Source organism: Mauremys mutica, chromosome 7 (genome assembly GCF_020497125.1).
Source record: "Mauremys mutica isolate MM-2020 ecotype Southern chromosome 7, ASM2049712v1, whole genome shotgun sequence".
Taxonomy (NCBI): Eukaryota; Metazoa; Chordata; order Testudines; family Geoemydidae; genus Mauremys; species Mauremys mutica.
The window spans coordinates 30,748,685-30,771,058 of record NC_059078.1 but is presented as its reverse complement, the minus strand read 5'-3'; the positions used below and the strand labels follow the sequence as shown (position 1 = coordinate 30,771,058).

General features: G+C 63.3%; 2 protein-coding genes across 16 annotated transcripts in view; one reads left to right on the top strand and one right to left on the bottom strand.

The window, feature by feature from the left end:
• MARK2 (microtubule affinity regulating kinase 2) overlaps positions 1 to 15,492 on the top strand; it is a 104,729-nt gene extending 89,237 nt beyond the window's left edge. For 4 of the 9 annotated variants that reach the window (XM_045023329.1, XM_045023324.1, XM_045023326.1 and 1 more), the window contains exons 10-19: positions 688 to 787; positions 1,506 to 1,618; positions 1,971 to 2,103; positions 2,907 to 3,082; positions 3,321 to 3,418; positions 5,939 to 6,097; positions 7,301 to 7,552; positions 9,095 to 9,121; positions 11,993 to 12,037; positions 12,371 to 15,492. In XM_045023329.1, the coding sequence (XP_044879264.1) occupies positions 688 to 787; positions 1,506 to 1,618; positions 1,971 to 2,103; positions 2,907 to 3,082; positions 3,321 to 3,418; positions 5,939 to 6,097; positions 7,301 to 7,552; positions 9,095 to 9,121; positions 11,993 to 12,037; positions 12,371 to 12,722 (1,455 nt within the window). In that variant the 3' untranslated portion in view covers positions 12,723 to 15,492. The remainder of the gene's footprint in view (positions 1 to 687; positions 788 to 1,505; positions 1,619 to 1,970; positions 2,104 to 2,906; positions 3,083 to 3,320; positions 3,419 to 5,938; positions 6,098 to 7,300; positions 7,553 to 9,094; positions 9,122 to 11,992; positions 12,038 to 12,370) is intronic. The other 5 variants (XM_045023330.1, XM_045023327.1, XM_045023331.1 and 2 more) reach the window with 5 other exon arrangements.
• A 1,359-nt stretch (positions 15,493 to 16,851) lies between these two features.
• RCOR2 (REST corepressor 2) overlaps positions 16,852 to 22,374 on the bottom strand; it is a 30,458-nt gene continuing 24,935 nt past the window's right edge. For all 7 annotated transcript variants that reach the window (XM_045024779.1, XM_045024776.1, XM_045024777.1 and 4 more), the window contains 8 exons: positions 21,924 to 22,085; positions 20,460 to 20,584; positions 20,177 to 20,246; positions 19,649 to 19,882; positions 19,404 to 19,481; positions 19,151 to 19,208; positions 18,730 to 18,956; positions 16,852 to 18,054 (listed from right to left, as the gene is read on the bottom strand). In XM_045024779.1, coding sequence (XP_044880714.1) covers positions 17,719 to 18,054; positions 18,730 to 18,956; positions 19,151 to 19,208; positions 19,404 to 19,481; positions 19,649 to 19,882; positions 20,177 to 20,246; positions 20,460 to 20,584; positions 21,924 to 22,085 — 1,290 coding nt within the window. In that variant the 3' untranslated portion in view covers positions 16,852 to 17,718. The remainder of the gene's footprint in view (positions 18,055 to 18,729; positions 18,957 to 19,150; positions 19,209 to 19,403; positions 19,482 to 19,648; positions 19,883 to 20,176; positions 20,247 to 20,459; positions 20,585 to 21,923; positions 22,086 to 22,374) is intronic.

Sequence of the window (22,374 nt, the reverse complement as noted above, 5' to 3'; positions counted from 1 at the left end):
AGCAGCTGCCCCCCAGTCAAACCAATGGGCCCAGCCAACCCAGCATCCCCACCCCCACATCAAACCAATGGGCCCAGCCAACCCAGCATTTACCTCTGTCACCAGGCCAATGGGGCCAGTCCCTGCCGCTCTGGGTCAGGCCCATGGGGCCCAGCCAGCTCAGTGTATCCCTCCCTCTTAGGGTGACCAGACAGCAAATGTGAAAAATCAGGATGGGGTGGGGGGTAATAGGAGCCAAATAAGAAGAAATTGGGACTGTCCCTATATAATCGGGACATCTGGTCACCCTACTCCCTCTCCTTCCCCATGGGCCCAGCCAGCTCAATATATCTGCCCACCCTCCCCACCGTGGATCAGACACATGGGCCCCAGCCAGCCTGGCATCCCCCCAGTCCCTGCCACTCTGGGTCAGACCCATGGGCCCATGCAGTCCAGTATCCCTCCCCTTCCCCCCCCCAATCAGACCCATTGACCCCTCTGGCCTAGGATCCTCTCTCCAGCAGTGGCCTGTACCTTGATGCTCCTGAGGAAGCCCCAAATCCCTCTCAGTGCTGGGCCTATGGGGTGCCTGACGCACTTGGGGGGAGGCGGGTTCCTTCAGTGGCTGCGCGATGGGGGTCGAGGTGACTGTTGCATCCCCGGGTGTCCTCTGCCCATCCCTCTGCTGACTCCCCCTCTCCACTGCAGCAAATCATGAAAGACCGCTGGATGAATGTGGGGCATGAGGACGACGAGCTGAAGCCCTACATGGAGCCCGTCCCTGACTACAAGGACCCACGGCGGACAGGTACGGCACCAGAGCGCCTGGGGGCGTGGCAGCTTGGGCCCCCCCCCGAACTGGCTGTGGAGAGAGCAGACAAGCCAGCAGTGCTGCTTGTGCCTAGGCCTCAATGCTCCCCACCCCTGCCCTGTGTACACGGCTCCCCCTCCGCAGTGGGGCGGGGGATAACGGAGGGGTGCAAGGAGCTCTGCTGGAGAGGCAGTGGAGCTCGTGACTAGAGGGAGCCGAGAATCGGGATGCCTGTGTTCAGTTCCCAGCTCTGGGAGGGGAGTGGGGGCTGAGAGCCAGGATGCCTGGGTTCAGTCCTAGCTCTGGATCAAACTACTGTGCCTGTTTGACCCCTGCTCAATGTCGTCACCTCCCAGTACCTGCTGCTAGGGGGAAGTTGGTGCCAGCAGGTGCTTTGAGCCTTGTCCTGGAAAGCACTGAGCTACTCAGTCCCAGCTGGGAGCTAGAACAAGCCAGGCCAAACACCTGGGCCTGCTCCCTCCCCAGCTGCCCATCGCCCGGGCACGCCTCCCAGATGGGGCACCTTAGTGGGGACCTATAGCGTCAGTCACCCGGTGCTGTGCACAGTTGGACTGGGGCTGTGGGCTGCCTCAGCACCAGGGCTCCCCTCTTCCCCTGTGCTCAGCAGCGGCTGCCCCCTGTTCCCAGCCTGTGCCAGGCAGGGTGTGGGGCTGTGCCTGGTGGACTCCTCACCATGGCATGTTTTTCTCCACAGAGCTGATGATCTCCATGGGGTACACGCGGGAGGAGATCCAGGAGTCGCTGATAGGGCAGAAGTATAACGAGGTCATGGCCACTTACTTGCTGCTGGGATACAAGAACTCAGAGGTGGGTGCTGTGGGGAGGTGGGCTCCAGTAGCGATCACACAGCTCTGTCAGCTGCTCCCCTGCCATCCCAGCCCTGGGCTCTCTCCTCCCCTCCTCCCTCCCAGCCCTTCAATCTTGACCCACAGCCCTGGACTCTGGTAGGGGCTGTTTTCTAACACCCTTGTGATTCCACAATGATCTTTCTGGGCAGCGATTGGGTTGAGCCCCTGGAACTGGCCATCCCAGTGGTGGCAGCCTGTTGCCAAGGCAGGCTTTTGGCAGTGAAGGCTGGTGCAGTACCCTATGCCCTGCCCAGTTCCCTGCCATTCCCTGGAGCAATCTGGAAACCCCGGCCTGTCTCCCGTTCTTCCAGCTGGACAACGACAACATCACGCTGAAGCCAAGGCCTGCGGCCGAGCTGGCCAACAGTAGCGCCCCCTCCCCCTCGCACAAGGTACAACGCAGCGTCTCGGCCAACCCCAAGCAGCGGCGCTTCAGCGACCAGGGTAAGTGCCCCCCCCCCCCCCCCAGGCAGCGCCCCACTGGCCACCCTGGAGCCTCTCAGAGCCGGGGCAAACAGCAAAGCTGATGGCTAGTCTGGCAGTTCTCTACGGGATGGGTCTAGTTGTTACAGTGGGGAAGGCCGGGAGTCTCCTGGGTTCTATCCCGAGTTCGGCTGTGGACTAGCAATGTGACCCAGGGCAGCCCTTTTGATGGTGAACAGTGCGGCCGATGCTGTGAGCTCTGCTAGTGGGAAGGGCTAGAGAAAGGGGGCCCTGCTCTTGCCATGGCTGGCAATGGTTTCCCCTTTGGAGTGCCACTCTCCTCAGGTCTGCAGTCTCTCTCCCCCTCGCCTCCTCCCTCAGGCCATGGTCCCAGGGCCGTGTGACAGCACAGCCCCCTTTCAGCAGCAAGGGCCGCCCCTCGGGGGCTGGAATCCATCAGCAAGCAGGAACACCAAGCTGCTCTAGTCTCCTGGCATGGAGGTGTCCAGGACAGCCAGCCTGGCACCTGTGGTGATGGGGGAGAGCCAGAGCCTGGTGGGGTTGGTAGCCGTGGAAGGGGATGGTTCCCAGCCGGGTAGTGGTGCTGGGTGTGGGCACTGAAGCAGAGCTTGAGGCCCCTGGCTGGGTGGTAGTGGCAGGGGATAGGGGGACAGTACTGAGTTGGGATGGTTCCTGGCCAGCCTGGGTGGTGGTGGGGACATGGGGGACTCATGGCCCATGGCTGGCCAGACAGCAGCAGCAGGGGGTGGGGTCCTTCTGGCGCTGCCTATGCTCAGCCCGCAGGCCTGTCGCTGTCATTGCAGTCCCTGCCATCCCCACCTCCACTTCATACTCCAAGAAGACCCAGAGCAACAACGCGGAGAACAAGCGCCCCGAGGAGGAGCGTGAGGCTGGGCGCAAGGCCAGCAGCACCGTCAAAGTGCCCGCCAGCCCGCTGACCGGGCTCGAGAGGAAGAAGAGCACGCCCACCCCATCCACGGTCAGGACTCCTGCATCGTGTTCCTGGCTCTGGGAAGGGAGGGGGGCCTAGTGGGTGGGGGGAGCTGGGACTCCTGGGTTCTATTCCTGGCTCGATTTGAAGACTTGCTCTGTGAAGTTGAGTGAGTCACTTCACCTCTGTGCCTCAGTTCCCCCCCGTGCAGGATGGGCCTGGGATGAGGTGAGGGGCAGCAGGTGTCAGATGCCCCCATTCACTCCATGTCTGTCCCCCCCCACAGAACAGTGTCCTCTCCACCAGCACCAACCGGAGCCGGAATTCCCCCATGCTGGAGCGGACCGGCTTGGGCCAGAACTCCATACAGAATGGCAAGGACAGGTAGGGATTCCCGGGTAGGAGGCTAGATGGGGGGCATCCCATCCCTGGGAGCCTTGGAGTGCCACGCTGGGAGTCTGCCAGGGCGTCTGTCTCCCGTCTGTGCCACGCTGGGACCTGGGGGCTCGGCAACACCACGATCTTCTCTGCGCGGTGCCCACTTCAGGGAGCACACTGCATCCCAGGGCTGAGGAGGAGTGGAGGGGGCTTCCTGCCTGGGCAGCAGGGGCCCTGGCACAGCAACGCGAAAGCTGGCAGCTCTCCCCTTCCAGTACCCAAGGGAGCCGACTTGCTGCTCCCTGGGGACTGCTGCTCATTTTGCCACCCTTGCAGATGTAGCAAGTGTGGGAGGGGCATTAGGCAAGGGGGTCATGCCAGGCCCCCATCCCAGGGTTTGGCTCACACCATGTTGCCCTCTTCGTGTTCAGCTGGGGAAGTCCTAGGCCAGTGCCCTACCCACTCCCACAGCCTCTGGGCTCTGCCTGTGCGTCTCCACATGCCCCTCTCCCCTCCCCGCGCCTGCTGAGTGGGCTCTGTGTAGCCTGCTATTCCCCACCCCTCCAGTGCCAGGGGACTGGGCTCTGTGCATCCCGCTTTCCCCCCCTCCAGTGCCAGGGGACTGGGCTCTGTGCATCCCGCTGTCCCCCCCCCCCACCTCCAGTGCCAGGGGACTGGGCTCTGTGCATCCCGCTGTCCCCCCCCTCCAGTGCCAGGGGACTGGGCTCTGTGCATCCCGCTGTCCCCCTCCTCCAGTGCCAGGTGACGGGGCTCTGTGCATCCCGCTGTCCCCCTCCTCCAGTGCCAGGTGACGGGGCTCTGCGCCTCCCGCTGTTCCCTTGGCAGTGCCTGGAGACTGGGCTCTGTTCCCCTGGCAGTGCCAGATGACTGGGCTCTGTGCATCCCGCTGTCCCCCTCCTCCAGTGCCAGGTGACGGGGCTCTGCGCCTCCCGCTGTTCCCTTGGCAGTGCCTGGAGACTGGGCTCTGTTCCCCTGGCAGTGCCAGATGACTGGGCTCTGTGCATCCCGCTGTTCCCCTCCTCCAGTGCCAGGGGACTGGACTCTGCGCATCCTGCTGTCCCCTCCCTCCAGTGCCAGGGGACTGAGCTCTGTGCATCCCGCTGTCCCCCTCCTCCAGTGCCAGGTGACGGGGCTCTGTGCATCCCGCTGTTCCCCTCCTCCAGTGCCAGGGGACTGGGCTCTGCGCCTCCCGCTGTTCCCTTGGCAGTGCCTGGAGACTGGGCTCTGTTCCCCGGCAGTGCCAGGTGACTGGGCTCTGCGCATCCCGCTGTTCCCCTCCTCCAGTGCCAGGTAACTGGGCTCTGCGCATCCTGCTGTCCCCTCCCTCCAGTGCCAGGGGACTGGGCTCTGCGCATCCCGCTGTCCCCCCCCCCCCCCTCCAGTGCCAGGGGACTGGGCTCTGCGCCTCCCGCTGTTCCCTTGGCAGTGCCTGGAGACTAGGTTCTGCGCCTCCCGCTGTTCCCCCGGCAGTGCCAGGTGACTGGGCTCTGTGCATCCCGCTGTCCTTCTTTCTTCCTCTTCCCCCCCCCCCCCCTCAGTGCCTGGGGACTGGGGTCTGGGTGCCTGACTGCTTCTAGACCCCACTGAGCTCAGACTGAAGAGCAGCAAAAGGTTCCCCATCTGGAGCATGACACCCCCATTCCTTCCCATTGCTGCTGCTCCATCTCCGCTCCCATTCATTGTGCACCCAGCATCCCCCACTGCTGCAGGGCCCCAGTTGGGGGAGAGGCTCCGTGCCCACCTGCACCCCACTGCCCATCTCCTTTATTTTACCCCTCACCTTCATCAGCACCCGCCCCTGCCCATTCTGCATCTGAGTGTGTGTCCCCCCCCATATACACATATACTGGGCTGTATATTGTATATTTTGCTCCCTGATCTGTCTTTGCCAACATGGGGCTGTATCTCTAGGGCAGTACCAGGAGGGCTGGGTATTTCTCTTCCTGACTGGGCTTAGGTCTTCCTGAACAGTTGTAAGATTATAAATTGGGGTGCCCCACCTCCAAGTCTCTGTAGGGAATGTGGCAAGGAGGCCATAGCAGGGCTAGGGGACTGAGCTGTTGTGGGCTTTCTTTTCTAGAGGGCATCGGCTCCAGTCCGGCCACAGGGCAGGGGACAGGATGGTTCAGGGTGGTGGGGAATGGGATCTGGTGCTTTTCCCCTCTAGGGGGCACTGGCTCCACTCAGGCCCCAGGGCAGGAGCTGCCAGCTGGCTCATGGGCTGGGGCTTTCCTTTTAGGGTGCACAGGGCGAGAGTTGTTCCCGGATCCTGTGGCCAGCTAAGCTTGGCTCTAGGGCTGGTGGCTAGTGGGCCAAATGCAGCTGATGCTGCTTGGCCCCATGTCTGTGCCAGAGAACAACCCCTCAGGTCCCAGCACTGTGGAGGAGGGTGTGTGGGAGAGCCCTATAGACCCTGAGAGCAGGTGTAGCTCTGGATACAGCCTCATGTCCCCTCTCCCTCCCCTCCCTTTAAATCTGTGCTTCTCCCCTGCTTTTGTTTCCTAGTTTAACCACTCCGGGGTCCAGGGCTTCCACGGCTTCCGCTTCCGCCGCCGTGGGCTCCGCACGCCCGCGCCAGCACCAGAAATCCATGTCTGCCTCCGTGCACCCCAACAAGCCCACGCTGCCCCCCACTGAAAATAACTGTGAGGCCCAGAGACCCAGGCAAGTAGGCAGGCAGGGTGCCCCCTAGTGTCCGCTCCTCGCCCACTTCTTGCGCACCCCTCCCTGGGCCACCGGGCCTGCAAGTGAGTGAACAAGAGGATGCTGGGCCATGGGGCCCAGCAGATGTGGCTCACCCATCTTTGTCCATTGTGGGTGGCACCAGGTGATCCCTGTAGCCAGCACTGCCCAGGGACCACCCAGCCACTCAGGGAGGGGATGGTTAATCTCATGATCCCCTAAGGCCAGAACTGATGGAAGCCTGTTCAGGGCTGGAGTCTCAGCCCTGGGTTAATGTTCCCTCCATATAGCCCCTGCTAGCCACTCCCTAGGGTCCCCCCACTAGTTCTCTGCACCCCAGCTGATCTGTGGGCTCCGGCCACAAGGGGAGCCTTAGGGGTCAGCTGCTGGAGATAACCATCTGCTGCACATCTAGCTGGCAGGGGACAGTCCCCACTGAGGCCTCGTGCAACCAGAGATGGAGGCCTTGGGACAACTGGCCTCCGTGGCACCTCCACTCCTGCATGCGAGAGTGCCCTATCTCCCCTCTCCTCCAAGGCACTAAGGAGCTGCGCTGCGCAGGGAGGGGCCGGGGTGGGGGGCAGGATCTTGACTGACGTGGCTTTTGTAGCTGCCTGTGTCTGCTACACTTAATATTGATACTAATCGTATGTCAACACAGCACTTAAACACCTGCGTCTGGCCTGTGTCAGCTGACTCAGGCTGCAGGGCTGTGAAACAGCAGCATAGAGGTCCAGGCTCAGGTTCCAGGGCCCTGCGAGCCTGAGTCAGCTGACAAAGGCCAGCCACAGGTGTTTAAGTGCTGTGTAGACTGGCTGAGGGATTGGCTGGCTTGGGGGCCAGGGATGGGATATGGAGTCATTCCCCTCCCATGGGGACCAGGTCTGATCTGGCCCAGGGTGCGGGGACCTGGCTTGCTTAGGGGCATGGGGAGTGGGGTACAGGTCCACTCCTCTCCAGGAGGCACCAGCTCTGATCTGGCCCCAGGTTACCCCACTAGCAGTCTCTTGGATCCATCTGGTCCCCAGAGGAGGAGGTGCCCAGTCTCTGGTTGGCACCAGATGGCACCTGTGTCAGGAAGTGAGTGGATGCTGGCAATCAATGCCCCCTGCAGACTGGAAGCCCGGGGGGGTAAGCATGTCTCCCAGCACTGCCCCCCTGACTGGATCTCTGCCCCCACCACAGCACTGCCCCCCAGAGGGTCCCGGGGGCTTCACCCTCTGCCCACAACATCAGCAGTGCCATCCCAGAACGCACCAACTTCCCGCGGGGCATCTCCAGCCGCAGTACCTTCCACGCCGGGCAGCTCCGGCAGGTCCGGGACCAGCAGAACCTCCCCTACAACGTACCACCTGCCTCACCCTCTGGGAACAGCCAGGGACGCCGGGGTGCCTCCGGCAGCATCTTCAGCAAGTTCACCTCCAAGTTTGTGCGCAGGTGAGAGTGGGGGAGGGGGGCCTGTGTGTGTCTGTGTCATGCAGGGGGGAGAGGGAGGCGTTTTGCTGCTCTTGGCTCACCTGCTCCTAGAATACCTGCATCCCCAGGCCAGGGAGAGGCACAGAGCATCCTGGGCTGGCAGGCAGCAGGGAGCCCCCCTGCGCAGCCCTGGCAAGGGCACTTGAGAGCAAGCTGTGTATTGTGCTGTGCCAGGCACTGGGCTTGGCTCCCCGCTGGCTCATCGCCCCTCTGCGCTGTCGTCTGCTGCTGTCTGTGTTGTGCAGATCTGATCTGGCTTAGGCTGCCCTCAGCATCTGTGTAAAGTCATGTATCGCAAAACCACCATGTGCCCATGGCAGGGGGCTCCAGGATGGAGGGGCACTGCAGAGCTGTTGGGGGGCGGGGCTGGGATAGTGGGGGTTGCTGATTGGAGTTGAGGGGCACTTGCAGAGCTGTGGGGGGAGCCCTGGGCTGGGACAGCAGGGGGCTGTGGATCAGGTTTGAGGGGCACCTGCAGAACTGGAAGGTAGGGCAAAAAGCGGGGGGTACAGAAGTGGGAAAGGAGCCTTTTCTGGCAGTGGGCACAAAGTGGGGGCACGTTGCCAGTACAAGGGGGCACTTTGAATAGATGCCGAGTGAAGAGAAGAAATGTCTCTCTAGGGCCAGCAGCTGGGTGAGCTGCCCCTGAACACAGGACCATGCTGGAGGTTGGGCTGGGGTGGCCCAGGGCCTGTTGGTGCAGGGGAGTGTCTTCTAACCCCTGCCCCAGGGCTGCCAGGCTCCCCAGAACCCACAGGGCAAGGCTGCTGCTGGGCCCCCAGGGGTCACTGGAGACCACAAAGACTGGGGGCTTGGGAAATGCCTGGAGTTAGTATGTTCTAGTGGGTTAGAGCATGGGGGAGGGGACTGGGAGCCGGGACTCTGGGGTTCTATTCCCAGCTCGGGGAGGGGAAGGGTGGTGTCTTGGGTGACTCTCTGCTGTGTCTGAGTGGCAGATTCCCCCCAGTAAAATGGGGCTGATTTCTGGGAGGAGTTTGGTCAAGTGCTCTGAGCTTCACAGCTGGGCAGGCCTGTCCTCAGGCCCAGCCTCTGCCCTGATCCCTTCTGCTGTCGCTCGCTGGGGCGAGGGTTGGCTGCTTCCAGGAACCTGGGAGAGGAGCCAGGGGTCCCCAGAAGCCAACATTCCCCTTCATGGTGGCAGCTCCCCCCTCCTTCTGCTTAGGCACTAACCCCCACTCCATCCAGCACAAGCTGCTTGCTTCTGTTCCCTGCTCTGGGAGGGAAGTGGGTTCCAGTGGGTTGGGGGGGGTGGGGCTGGGGGTCAGGACTCCTGGATTCTACTCCCAGCTCTGGGGGGAGTGGGGCCTAGTGGTTAGGTGTGGCTGAAAGTCTTGTGCTGTGGGTGGGTGTGTAGGGGCAGTGCTGCCCTGCCCCATGGCACGGCACCATCTCATCCCCATGGCTCTCCTTTCCCCATGAGCCGGGGTCTTGCAGTGATGCACCCAACGTTCTCCCTTCTCTTCTCTGTTTGTGTTTTTGTAGAAATGTGTCTTTCAGGTTTGCCAGAAGGTAGGCGTCTCTCTGGATTTGTCCTGTCCGTCCCGTACTAACCCTGTCTGCTGGGGGGCTGGGCTGGCGGCCTGACAGCAGCTTAAAGGGACAATGGGCTTATTGGCTCCCTGCCTGGCATCGCCCCCTCTTGCCTAGTGAGCTGGCTAGAATCCCCTCCCCTGAGGGCAGCCTGCTCAGGAGGGGTCACCACTGTGGGCATGCGCCCCTACACCTGGCTCTGAGTCTTCCAATTCCCTCTGCATCCATGGGGCTGGGGGAAGCGTCCCTGCCATCTCAGTCATAGCCTAGCACCGGTGGCAGGGTGGCATGGCACGGGGCCTGATAGGCTGCACTGTCCCTTTAAGGGGGCTCTGCCTCTCCCTGGTGAGCAGTGCTGGGGCTCTGATCTCTAACCGGACCCACCCCGCCCCAGACTAACCCTCTCCCCGTGCATGTGGCACTAGGAGCGGGGCTGCGTGAGGTGCTCGCCATGCCTGCTAACCTGCTGGGAATATGCTCTGGGGGAGCTGCCAGGGTCCTCCAGGGCTGCTTCAGGGGGCGCTTGGCTGCTCTTGAAGCCGCACCCCCTCCATGCTTCATTCTCAGATCCGCAGGGTTGGCAGGGCCCCCCCTACAGCAGCTGGCAAACATGGCCAGGCTCTTCACCAGCCAAGCCACCCACCTATGGCCTGGGCTGTCACCACTCCCCATGAGGAGAGCCTGGTGTGGGGCCTCTGCCTTGGCCCCACCAGGGAACGAGCTCCACAAGGACCCTCCCCACCCTCACAGTGGTCACTCCCATGAGAAAGTAGAAAGGATAGGCCCTGTGCCCTGGGGGCAGCATCAGGCCAGTGGGCAGAGCAGAGGGAGCTAGGAGTCAGGACTTCTGGCAGAGCTGTGGGGGCAGGGCTGGAATAGCAGGGAGCTGTGGGTCAGGATTGGGGGGCAGAGCTGGGGCGGCAGGGGGGGCTGTGGGTTGGGATGGGGGGCAGGCTGGGGCAGTGGGCAGGTCGGGATGGAGAGGCCGAGGCATGGCTGGGGCAGAGCCCTGGACTCTAGCTGCTCTTGGCCCTGAGAGTCTGTGGGGAGGAGGCGGCTGCGCTGTGCTGCATGGCTCCCTGCATGATTGCGCCCGTAACCACCCCGTAACCAGCAAAGGGAGCCAGCCAGGCAGCGCGGGCTGTGCCAAGCGGATGGGCTTCAGGCTGCTGTGCTGGGGGGGAAGAGTTGGGATTTGGCTGTGGATTTACGTTGTGTCTGTCTGTCTGTCCCCGCCACTCCTGTGCCCCCTTCTGTGCCATTTCCTCGCTAGCTGTCAGAGCTGGGATCAGGGCCCTGGCGCTGTTTGTGTCCCAGGCTGCGTGTCATCCTAGGGATCCCTTCCCCTGAGGAGCAGCAGGTCTCCAGCAGGAGATGGCTGAGGCAGGGATTAGGTGACTGCTCTGACCCCTGGCCCTGGCCATGCAGGGACGCCCATCCCCTGGGACTTGTGCTGATGTCAGCTGGTCCCTGGGTGCCAAGGACTGGGCTTGGGCTGGGCCGTGGTTCCCTGGGTGAGAGTGGGCATGAGGCAGTGTGGGCTGGGGGCCCTCCCCAGGGGAAGGGAGGGGCAGTGGTGAAACAGGAAGCAGCGCTGATGCCCCTAGGGGGACAGGGTGGTTGGTGCAAGGCAGGACTGGGGTTGCCTTAGCCGAGCCAGGGCTTGGCACAGATCAGGGCTCCGGGTTCTGCTTCCCGCATGCAGGGTGGGAATTGGATGGAAAGTGCGGGGGTTCCCCCACCCCAGACTCCCCTCCACCCCCACCCCTGGCTGGCTGGAGCCTGCCCCTCTCCCTGCTCCTGGGAGGCTGTGTCCTTGGCCTAGGCGCTGCGCAGAAGGTGGACTCAGAGGACAGTGATCAGCAGCATCATGTGACAGAGGGGGGCACCCCAAAAGGCCATGGAGAAGGGGGTCTCTAGTCAGCTCTCCTCCAAGCACATCTGGGGGGAAAGGAGCGGGGGTGTTCGTAGTGTCCTGGCTCTGAGCTGATTCTGCCCCCTCATTATTGGGAACAGCAGGTGCCAAACCTGTCCCTGCCCCCAGATCTGCTTCTGAATGGACTCTGGCTCCGGCAGGAGAGGAGGCCTAGTGAGTTAGAGCAGGAGGGTCTGGGAGCCGGGACTCCTGGGTTCTACCCCCAGCTCCAGGATGGGTTGGGGAGCTGGGAGCTGGGACTCCTGGGTTCTATGCTCAGGGAGGGGCGTCCGGGGGCTGGTGCCAGGACTCCTCCTGGGCTCTGTTCTTGGGTCCATAACTCATTGTGCCATTCTCAAACTGGCCCGATCCCTGCGGTGCAGGGGCCGGGCGCTGTTGGCGAATGCCAGGTACTCATGCCATCCTGGCCCAATCCCTGCCTGGGGACAGGAGGTGAGCACTGCTGCCAAGCGTTAGCTTGTCCTGGGGCCGCTGAATGATGACCAGCAATAATACAACACCCTGCACCAGGCTTACCCCCAGCATGGCCTTAGCTCCTGTCTTCCCTGAGGGGAGAGGAGGCAATGGCGTTCGGAGTCCTACCCCATCCATTTCGGCCTCTCCTGCCTTTGGGGGTCTCCCTTGTGCCCTAGTGTTGGGAGTCCTCCCGGTGCAGCAGGGCTCCTAGCAATCCTTTTGCCACAGCACCCTTTCCCAGCATGCACTGCTCCCCCTCCACCAAGCATGAGGCTGCTGGAGCAGGGCATGCAGGGAGCTGTCTCGTGCCAACGCCCAGGCTGAGGCAGAGGGACTCCCCTCCTGTCCCCCGGGAGTGGGGCCATCAGCATTTTCGCTCCCCAGTGGTGGGGTGCAGCCGTCAGCGTTATTGCTCCCCGTCCCCCTCCAAACTAAACTCTCCCACTCTGTTTTTTGAGGAACCCGCATGAGCCAGAGAGCAAAGACCGAGTGGAGACCCTCAGGTGAGAATGGAGCTGCCTCCCTGCTCCCTGGGGCCCCCCAGCCATGGGATCTGGAGTGGGCAACCCGGGGAGGGGGGCACAGCTCAGCCTCGCTTTGCCTGTCTGGTTCTCATTGGGGGGAACCCTGGCTTGGGGCTCCCTCTCTTCTAGGGTCCCCAGCTGGCTGGGGGCTCTCTGGGGGCCTGTAGGTGGAGTGCACCCTCTGTCTCAGCCCTTGCTCCTGTCTGTCCATCTGTCCTTAATGCCGCCTCTGTCTCCTCCAGCTGTCAGGTTGGGGGCTGGGCAGTCGGGGTGGGGTGCCCCCGCCCCACTGACACTGTCTCCCCCTTGCAGACCTCACATGGTGGGTGGGGACAAGGAGCGGGATGAGAACCGGGACGCCAAGCCTCGCTCGCTACGCTTCACCTGGAGCATGAAGACAACGAGCTCCATGGAGCCCAACGAGATGATGAAGGAGATCCGCAAGGTGCTGGATGCCAACAGCTGCCAGTGCGAGCTGCAGGAGAAGTACATGCTGCTGTGCATGCACGGGGCGCCCGGCCACGACTCCTTTGTGCAGTGGGAGATGGAGGTGTGCAAGCTGCCGCGGCTGTCACTCAACGGTGTGCGATTCAAACGGATAACGGGCACCTCCATGGCCTTCAAGAACATTGCCTCCAAGGTGGCCAATGAGCTCAAGCTTTAACCAGCCCCCTGCTGCGCTGCACCCCACGTGCCCTGGGCTGGGACGAGGAGATCCTGAGCTGCAGGATCTCCCCACGGCGGTGTGCCGGGGGCACTGAGACGCAGACCCTCCTCCCTCAAGCTGGGCGCCTGGGAGGGGCATTGGAGACGCTCCTGCCCACCTTGCAAGGACCCACAGCCGTGCACCAGGACAGGGGGGTGCAGAAACATGCCTCCTCTCCCCCACTGCTGTGCCGAGATGCCCCCTGGCTGTGCACCAGGAGAGGGGGGCACAGCTGCCTCCCGTGCAGACATGCGCCCCCCGCAGTGCATGGGGGGGCCCAGAGCCGCACACTCCTCCCCTCGCAGGATTGTAATTAATTGGAGAAATGTTTATTTTTTGATACCCTGGTGGGGGCGGCAGCAGAGACGGTGGTGGGGGGAGGGCTGGGGGCAGCATGCCCCCTGCTGCCGCCAGCATGCGGGCTCCAGCAAATCGTGGTACTGCCCCTCAGATGCCTGCCATGCTGGCCGGGAGCTCTTACCAAAAAAAAAAAGTGGTTCAAAAGCCAGAGAAGTCCGGCCCCCTTTCCCACAATGCCTTTCACCCCTCACCTCTCCCACAATGCCTTTCACCCAGCCCCCCTGCAGGTGCCAACTTGCCCTTTCCCCAGGGGGCAGGTTGCTTGGGGCTGGGCCTGCTGTGCTGGGCACTAAGGGCAGCTCCCACAGGCTGGGGCAGCAGCAGGGAGCTGGGAAAGCCAGACCCCACCTTCCTGCGGGTGCCCCCTATTGGGCATTAATATGGGGGTGGGGTTGGCAGCCTCTCCCCCAGCCAGCTGTAGCACGTGGGCTCCCAGGCTGAGCCCCTGCCCTGAGTGAGGATGATCAGGCCCAACCAGACAAGCCCCTCCCCAGCTCTGCTCCTGTTGGGGGGGGGGGGGGAAAGGCGGGAGGGGGAGGGGTGCTGCGGCTGGGCTGTGAGCTCCCCCTCCTCTGGCCTGGAGCACTTGGTTGATGGGCTCCCTCTCCCAGCTGCACCCCGTCCCCCTCGGTCTGGCAGTAGCTCCCCCAGCTGGGCCATGTCAGAGACCCAATGGGGATGGGGGGGAATCGGTGCAGGGACTGGCTGGGATGAGGGGGGGCTCTTGTCAGCAGCCTCCTCTCCCCTGCTGCCTGTCCCTTGCTTGGATGGAGGGTGCATCCCCCTCCCCCCCCCGGTGCATCTCACAAGTGGGGGTGGTTCATACCGAATCTCCCCGGTCCCAGGGTGACTTCCCCCAGGACGGGGGTGGGGGTGTCAGGCTGGAGGGGTCTGAGGCCTCTTCCCCAGGGGGCTCTGCCCTGAGCTGAGCCCCTGTCTTAGACACAATAAAGAGAATGTTTTTAAACTGCACTGCAGCTCTGGTGTTCTTCCCCCCCAGCTCTAGGGCTGGCTCACCTCCTTCCCCCATCCCTGGAGTAGGCTGCCCCTGGCCTGCATTGGGCACAGCTGGACCCCGGGGGCATTAGAGGGGCTGTTGGGTGTCAGGGAGCTCTTGGCGAGGCCCCTTCTCTGGATCTGCCCCCAGCTATGGTTCAGCTTCCCCCCCTGTGCCCACCAGCTGTGCCCTCTGCCCCATGTGGGGTGGGGCAGGGTCTCCCTGGGACTGGCTGAGTGATGGTGAGTGGACCCCCCCACACTCTGGGGGCCTACCCTGAGCAGTGGAAGGGGTCTAGTGTTCCGGAGTGAGGGAGTCAGGACTCCTGGGTTCTATCTAGCGAGTCCTTCTCCATTGGGGAACTCATGACATCTTCCCCCAGCCCCTGTGCTTGGCCCTGATCCCTGTCCAGTTCCCTGTGCCGGGGTGAGGAGTTGTAGGAGCCAAGGAGCGTCCCATGCAGGGCCCCCCATGCAGGACTTTGGATGATCCTGTCAGTGGGGGCTGGGTTTGGAAATGCCAAATGATTGCGGGGGGGGGGGGCTGTTACCTGCTGGCCTGGGAACAGGAGCTCCGCCCCCTCTCCAGCCATTGGCTCTTGGCTCTGGCTCCTCCTCTGCGGGAGTAGTGGCAGGGGGAGGGGAGGCCTTGCCCACATGGCTGAGGTCCTGACTGAGCCCAGAGCTGCTCCAGTTTTCTGGTTAGGCATTGGAGGGGGGCACTGCCTTGGAGTGTGGGGGGCACAGGTACTTGAAGCCAAGAATAGGCAGGGGAAAGGCAGCAGTTGTGTGGTGCTGGGGGGAGAGGGTCTGATATCCCCCTCCAATCCCAGCTGGCCCTGGCTCAGCAGGGACCCCTCAGCCAATGTTTCAGGGCCTACACTTGCTCCATTTACCACCCCCCCCCCCCAAACACTGACTACAGGATTTCCCCTGCTTTACCCCCCCCCCCCCTTGCACTGGCTGCACTAACATTCCCCCCCATCGCCACCAGGCTTCTCCATCCATCATAGCCACACTTGTGATGCTAAATAATGTACTTCCCTGCCCCTGGGGGGCTGTTCCTTTCCCCCCCCACACCTGTATATATCTGTACTGATACCTCGGTTTTGTGAGTGGTTTTTTTGTTTTGTTTTATTCTGATCAGAAAATGCCTTTTTTTTTTTTTAATAAAAAAAAAAACAAATCTGCTCTGGCCCCGACGCTGCCCCCTGCTGGGAGGTCAGGGAATGGGCTCTATGCTGCCCCCTTCTTGGGGGTGGGGGGCCCTACCACTGCCCCGTCCTGGAGGGCTTTGGCCCCGCTGGGGCCCTGGAGCGGAGCTGCGATTCGATGTAGTTTTTCCAGGTTCTAGATTAAAACTTTCCAGAAAGAGCTGCTGCAGCCTCCTGTTTTGTATTCCTCTGCCCGCCCCCACCCCCGTGTCCCTCCTTCTGCTCCCGGTGGCCCTCCCTAGCCCCGAAGGAGCTGCACAAGTGGGGCTCTCTGGGCACTACCCCGGAGGCAACAGCAAAGCCTATATAAACAGCCCCCCCTCCCCCCCGCACTGGGGGGGGGAGGTGGTTTGGCCAGAGCTTGTGCCGGAGGGTGCTGTAGAAATACTGTTTTTAGGGGGAGTCTTGGCTCCCCTTGTGGCCATTCTGGGTTCATCAGCCCCACTCTGTGCTCTGCAGCCAGGGGAGGGCCTGGGGTTTGCTCAGCCAAACACATGTTGGGTTGGGCCCCAATGCTGCCCCTTTGCAGGCAGCAGTAGAGGTGTAGGAGCCACAGGCTCCCTGGTGCTGCAGCCTCAACCCACCGCAGCAGAGGCCCCCAGCTGGATGCTCTTAGAGCCACAAGCCTCACTCTGGGCTGTGCCCTGTCACTGGCAGGGCCCCTGTCCCAGGCTCAAGGGGCTGGTTGTACAGGCCCATCCCAGCTCCAGGAATCCAGGGGTGTTGGCCCCCTGGACTGTCCCCACCAAAGTGAATGCGCCTTTCTCAGCCCCAACTGCTGGTGGGTTTGCATCCTGCCTTTGGCCCCACCTGCCTGGCTACTGCAAGAGGCAGCCACTCTACTGCCCCAGCCCAGCGGCAAGATGGCTGAGGCAATAGCTCGAATTGGACCGGCGCTGGGGGTGGGGGGAGCCAGCCAAGCGTTTCGAGCTCCAGACGGGAAGAGCAGAGCTTGTCTCTGCCCCAGCTGATCCAGTAACAGCTGTTACCTCGCCTGCCTTGTCTCTGCTACTCTGGGCCCCTGCTGCCTCCAGCTAGGAGGGGGCAGACCCAGCCCGCCCAGGGCCCAGAGGAGCTGGCTGCTGTTCCCAGCTTTGCCTAAGCTTGGGGCTAAATCCTTGCTGGGGCTGCCATGTCACTCTGCCTTGGCCAGGCTTGGGGGGGGGGGCATTGGGGGAAGTGCCCAGCTGAGTTGTGGGCTCAGCACACCTAGAGCCCAAGAGCCTGCTGTGCCCATTGGCCAAGCACAGGCCCTTCCTGCTCCAGGCAATGGGGGGTGGGAGGATCCAGGGCGTGCACGGCCCCTCTGCAGTGCAGGAAGTGGGGCAGCTGATGTTTTGGGGGGCAGGAGGGTGGCTGAGGGAAATGGAGGGGGGGGCAGCACATGTACGGACTCAGGACACATCTAGTAAAATACTTTTATTCAAAATGCAACATGAATGGAACCCCCTTCTCTCCCCCCCATAGCTCCTACCTCCCCCTACCCCACCCCTGGGGCTGCAGCTACAAGCCCTGCCTACAAATGCCCCATTGCCCAGACCCCCCTCCCCCAGCACAGCAGCATGCACTCAGCATGGGGGGGGTCCTCCATGGCTGCACAGGTGACTGAGCTGCTGTCCTCTAGATGGGGGAGGGGGTGCCCAACCCCCCCCCAGCTCTGTGCTTCTTCCAAGGCCTCATCAATGCTCCCCCCCAACTCTCCTGCACGTGCCTCACCCCGTGTTAACGCTGGCTACCCCTTACCTGGCCCCTGGCACTCAGGTCCCCCCTGGGAGCCAGTGCTGCCCCCTAAGGTGAGGGAGCTGTGCCCTGGGGGGGGCGGGGGGGGGATTTTGTGCTACTCCTGCCCCTCAACACCCCCTGCCCCCCAGCAACTGCTCTGCCAGCCAGGGGCTAGCATCAGCACCCCCCACTGCCAGGAGAACATTCCCACACCCCTCCCCCCCGGAGGAGATACATTCCCCAGCTCATTCAGCCACAGGTAGGAGCCCCACTCCCACCCCCTGCCCAGGCTCCTAGGGGTGAGGAGGGGTCCCTGCCCCACACTAGGCATGGCTCACCAGCAGGGGGTGCGCCGCCCCATTGAACTGATCCCTCTACAAGTAAAGAATCCCCCTCCCCCCCACTACCCCAGGCTCCCCACAGCTGGCATTAGTACCCACTCCCCTGCCTGGATTTTGCTTAGAGCCCAAATGGACCATGCTGGGGGGGCCGGGTTCAACCAATGCAAGTCCTTCAGTCTCTCCCCTCCCCTGGGGAGGGGGGGGTCCTAGAGACACCCCCAGTGTGTCACTATGGGGTAGATGGAGCCCCTGACCCCTTAACCAAGCAGGATCCAGGACACTAAGGAAGTAGGGGGCTTCAGCTGGCCTCCCCCCAAAACCTCAGAGGGAGCTGGAGGAGGAGGGGGGAGGGGGCTCCAGGGCCACGCCCACCAGCGAGGAGGGCTGGGGCCCCCGCCCGTGGTGGCGGGAAGCAGCAGGCCGGATGAGTGGCGGGGGCGGCTGGTTGGGCGACAGTCTGGGCTGCAGGAAGCGCCCCTGCTGGAGTGGGGGTGGCTGGCGGTGCAGCGTGGGCGCTGTGGGCAGCGTGGGCCGCAGCAAGGGGGGAGGTTGCGACAGCGTGGTGGGCGGCAGCCGGGGGGAGGCAGAGGGCAGAGCCGCTGCAGTGGACGCTGGGGGCTGCAGCTGGGCAGAGCGGGACACGGCTGTGATCTGCACCTATAAGGAGAGAACAGAGTGAGGGCCAGCAGGTCGGGGGGCCGGGGGTCAGACCGAGGGGCCTCAGCTGAGCGTGCGGGGCGCCCAGGGCCAGCAGGCCGGGGGTTGGACCGAGGGGCCTCGGCTGAGCGTGCGGGGCGCCCAGGGCCGGCAGGTCGGGGGGCCGGCGGTCGGACCAAGGGGCCTCGGCTGAGCGTGCGGGGCGCCCAGGGCCGGCAGGTCGGGGGGCCGGCGGTCGGACCAAGGGGCCTCGGCTGAGCGTGCGGGGCGCCCAGGGCCGGCAGGTCGGAGGGCCGGGGGTCGGACCGAGGGGCCTCGGCTGAGCGTGCGGGGTGCCCAGGGCTGGCAGGTCGGGGGTTGGACCGAGGGGCCTTAGCTGAGCATGCGGGGTGCCCAGGGCCGCCAGGTCGGGGGGCCGGGGGTTGGACCGAGGGGCCTCGGCTGAGCGTGTGGGGCGCCCGGGGCCAGGGGTCGGACCGAGGGGCCTTGACTGAGCATGTGGGGCGCCCAGGCGGGGGACCGTGGGTCGGACCGAGGGAAGTGGCAGAGCCAGGGGCTGCGTGTGGCAAATGGATGGCTGGGATGGCAGGGGGCTGCTGGTTGGATTGAGGGGCACCAGCTGGCCTGGGATTGGAGGGGTCTGGGTACAGGTCAGGGGTCTCACCCCTTCCTCACCTCATCGTCCTCCTCGCTGCTGGCCAGTGAGACGCTGGAGCTCTTGGTGTCATGAGGGGGGGAGCGGCCTCTTGGGGAGCCCCCCTGCTCAGCTTCCCACTCCTGCAGCACTTCCTCCAGGTTGAAGCGGCGCCGGTAGCTGACGAAGAAGGTTTTCACCTGGGCCAGCGTCTTGTTGCCGATCACTCCAGCCACGGCCTGGAAATCCTTCCCGTACCTGCGGATGGCTGGCGAGAGGGGAGGGCGTCAGCTACCCAGGGGAGGCAGGGCCCCCGCATGCAGGGAGGGAGTCCAGGGGCAGCTACATCCCCAGGCCAGCGTCACTTACATACCCAGGGGGCAGTCATGATGGGAGGGGCGCCTACCCCCCCCCCACCCCCGGCCCTCCCTCCCTGGAGCCTTCCCCCCCGCCCCAGCTCACCCTGCACAGCCAGCAGCTGCTCGTCCGTTGTCCAGCGCGAGTTGAACTTGCTGTTCCCCTGGCAGGAGAGTGGAGAACATCAGGCTGGGACTCAGACCTGCCCTTCCCTCACCCTCCCACAGGGTGGGTCCTGGGCATGCACTTCCTCTCCCCAAGCCTTGTGCCCCGTGGGAGCTGGGCCCAGCACCTCACCTCCCCCAACAGGGGCTGGTTCCTTCTCCCCCTACATGGGGGTCAGTGCCCCTCATCTCACCTCAGGGGGCCGCAGCTTGTCAATCCCACCCTCCAGGGCCTGCTTCATGCTGCTGTTGATCTGCTTGATGCACTGGACCTGGGTGGGTGGGGAGAGAAGGGGCCTGTCAGTGAGAGCTGGGGGCAAAGGGGGATCAGGGGTTACCTGGCGCTTGAGGGAGACGAGCTGTGAGTCGAGGTGGCGCAGCGCCAGGGTGCCCACATCAGGGCTGGGGGTTTGCAGGGCTGATGGGGGGTCGGGGTTACCTGGCGCTTGAGGGAGACGAGCTGTGAGTCGAGGTGGCGCAGCGCCAGGGTGCCCACATCAGGGCTGGCTGAGATGCCAGCGATGTCGTCCTGGCTCAGGTACATGCCCTTGGGGGGGCGCCGGCGTGAGCGCAGTGGGTGGTGCCGATACTGCGACAGCTGTGCCTCCTTCCTCACAGGCCCTGAGCCCGATCCTGGGCCCGGCCGGCTGTTCGGCAGCTTCTGGTAGCTTGGCTGGGCGGGGAATGGAGCTGGTCTGAGTACAGTGCCCCCTAGGGACCTCTGCTGCAGCACAGTGCCATGGACTGGCTCCTCCCACAACACCCCCTACAGCACAGCACCCCCCACACCGTCCCATGGCACAGTGCCCCCTGCTGATCTCATGCTGACCCCTGGAGCATAGTGCCCTCTCAGAGCGACTGCAGCCCAGGGTCCACTCTCCCACCCCTCAGCACAGAGCCCAAGCGAGTGAGGATGTGCCCTCCCCCACCCTCCTGCCTGTGAGCCATCCCACCCCCAACCCCTCACCTCCTTCTTGGGGTCCATGGCATCAAACTCCCCCTCGCTGGCTGCCCGTCCCTCCTCCATCTCGTCGTTACTGGGGGGGGAGCATGGCATGGGTTAGAGGGGATGGTACCAAGAACCCCAGGCTGCCCCCCAACCGGACCCCCCAGGCCCTCCCTCCACCTCACCACAAACCCCCTGTCCCCACTGTCTGCCTTCCACCCCCTCCGTGGCCATCTAGCCTGCCCCCTTCCCTCATCCAGAACCCCCCACCCTGCCCATGCCTGTACCTCCCCCCACACCTCACCTGTCATCCCTCTCCTTCTTGCTGAGCAGCCGGCGGGCCTGTCGGTCCATGACACTCGTGCGGCTCCTTGTCTTCTTCCAGGAGTAGTAATACTTCACCAGGCTGGGGATCAGCTTGTCGGGGAGCTGGGGACAGATAGGAGAGGGGGTCAGATGCCTGGGGGTAGTGGGGGGTTGAGGTGCTTGGCAGAGGGGTGGGGGGAATACAATATCTGGGAATGGAGTGGTAATGTGCTTGGGGAGACTGAATGGTGCAGGGAAGGATGGGATAACAAGGAAGGGGAGGGAGCGGGAAGAGATGCCTGTTGAGGGGAGAGACTCAAAGGAGGGATGGGATGCTGGGTGGGGGAGACCAGAGGGAGGTATGGGAATGTGGGGGGGGCTGGGAGGGGAGACTGGAGGGAGGGATGGGATGGCAGGGGAGGAGATGCTGCGGGGGGGAGAGATGGGGCAAGGGATGGGATGCCAGGGGGATGATGGGGAGAGGAGATGCTCGGAGGAGAGGGGGGAGATTGGAGGGAGGGATGGGAATGCAGAGGGGGCAGGGGGAGGGAGAGATGGGATGACGGGTATGAGGGGCAGGGGTGGGAGGAGATGCAGGAGGAGGGAGAGATTGGAGGGAGAGCTGGGATGTGGGGATGGGTGGGGTGAGGACGAGATGCCAGCATGGGGAAAAAGTAGGAGGGGGAGAGGAAGGAGAGGCCTGCCAGGATCCCCATGGGAAGGAAGGTGGGCCCCCAGCTACGGAGGGTACACAAAGTCCCCACCCCCATGCCAGGCCCCTATGGGGTGAGGTGGCACCATCACACAAGGTAGGGGGTTGGCATATATCACATATGTTGACAGCAGGGGGAGATGGGGACATCGTGGCATATACCATCTGCTGGGGGGGGGGGCGGTGCAGTCACTAGCACATACCACCTGCTGGCTGCAGGGGGAGAGACAGTGGCAAATGCCATTTGGTCACTGTGGAGGAAAGCAAGGGTGCCGTATACACTATCTATTAGCTGCTGCAGGGGGAGGGGGTCACATGCCATCCGCTGGCTATGGGAGTAGAGGGTGGCACAGGCTATCTTTGCTAGCTGCCAGGTGGCAGTTGGTGGCATGTACCATCTTTGCTGGCTGCTGGGTGGGGATGCATGGAACATACTATGTGATGGCTGGGGGTGGAAATTGTAGCATATGCCAATTCTATTGACTACAAGAGGGATGGCAGGTACCATCTGCTGGCGGGGGGGAGCAGGCATGTCAGGTGCCATCTGCTGGTTGTGCGGGTGGGGGCGGCAGGTACTATTTGCTGGCGGGGAGACAGGGTGGCAGGTGCCATGTACCAACTGCAAAGAGATTGTAGGCACCATGTGCTGGTTGTATGGGGAAGAGAGCAGTGGAATGTACCATCTGCTTGGTTGCAAGGGGTGAGTTGCAAGCACCATCTGCTGGCTGAGGGGGTGTGATAGGCACGTACCATCTGCTGGATGCGCGCGAAGCTCTTGCCATGGAAGCTGAACGCCTGCTCAAATAGCACCTTGTCCTCCACCGTCCACTCGTCTGGAAAGGGCGTGAAGTTGGCCAGGTCAGCCAGAGACTTCTCCACGTCATGCTTGTGCCACAGCAGCATCCCCAGGGCCTGGGGCGATATGGGAGGTGAGAGGGGCAGCAGCATCCGCAAGGTGGGGAGGGGACGATGCGATGGGGATGAGGGGGATCCCCAGGATGGAATAAGGGAGATGAGCTAGGGTGAGGATTGGGGTGTCCTGGGGGTAGGGTAGAGGAGATGTGTCCCTGGGGATGGGGAAGATGGTGAGACAGGGCGGGAGGGGTCAGCATCCCCAGGGAAATGGAGGGTGGGTGAGACGTTTCCCCAGTGTTAGACGTTTCCCCTCCCAGCACAGGGTTCAGTATCCCAAGGATGGGGT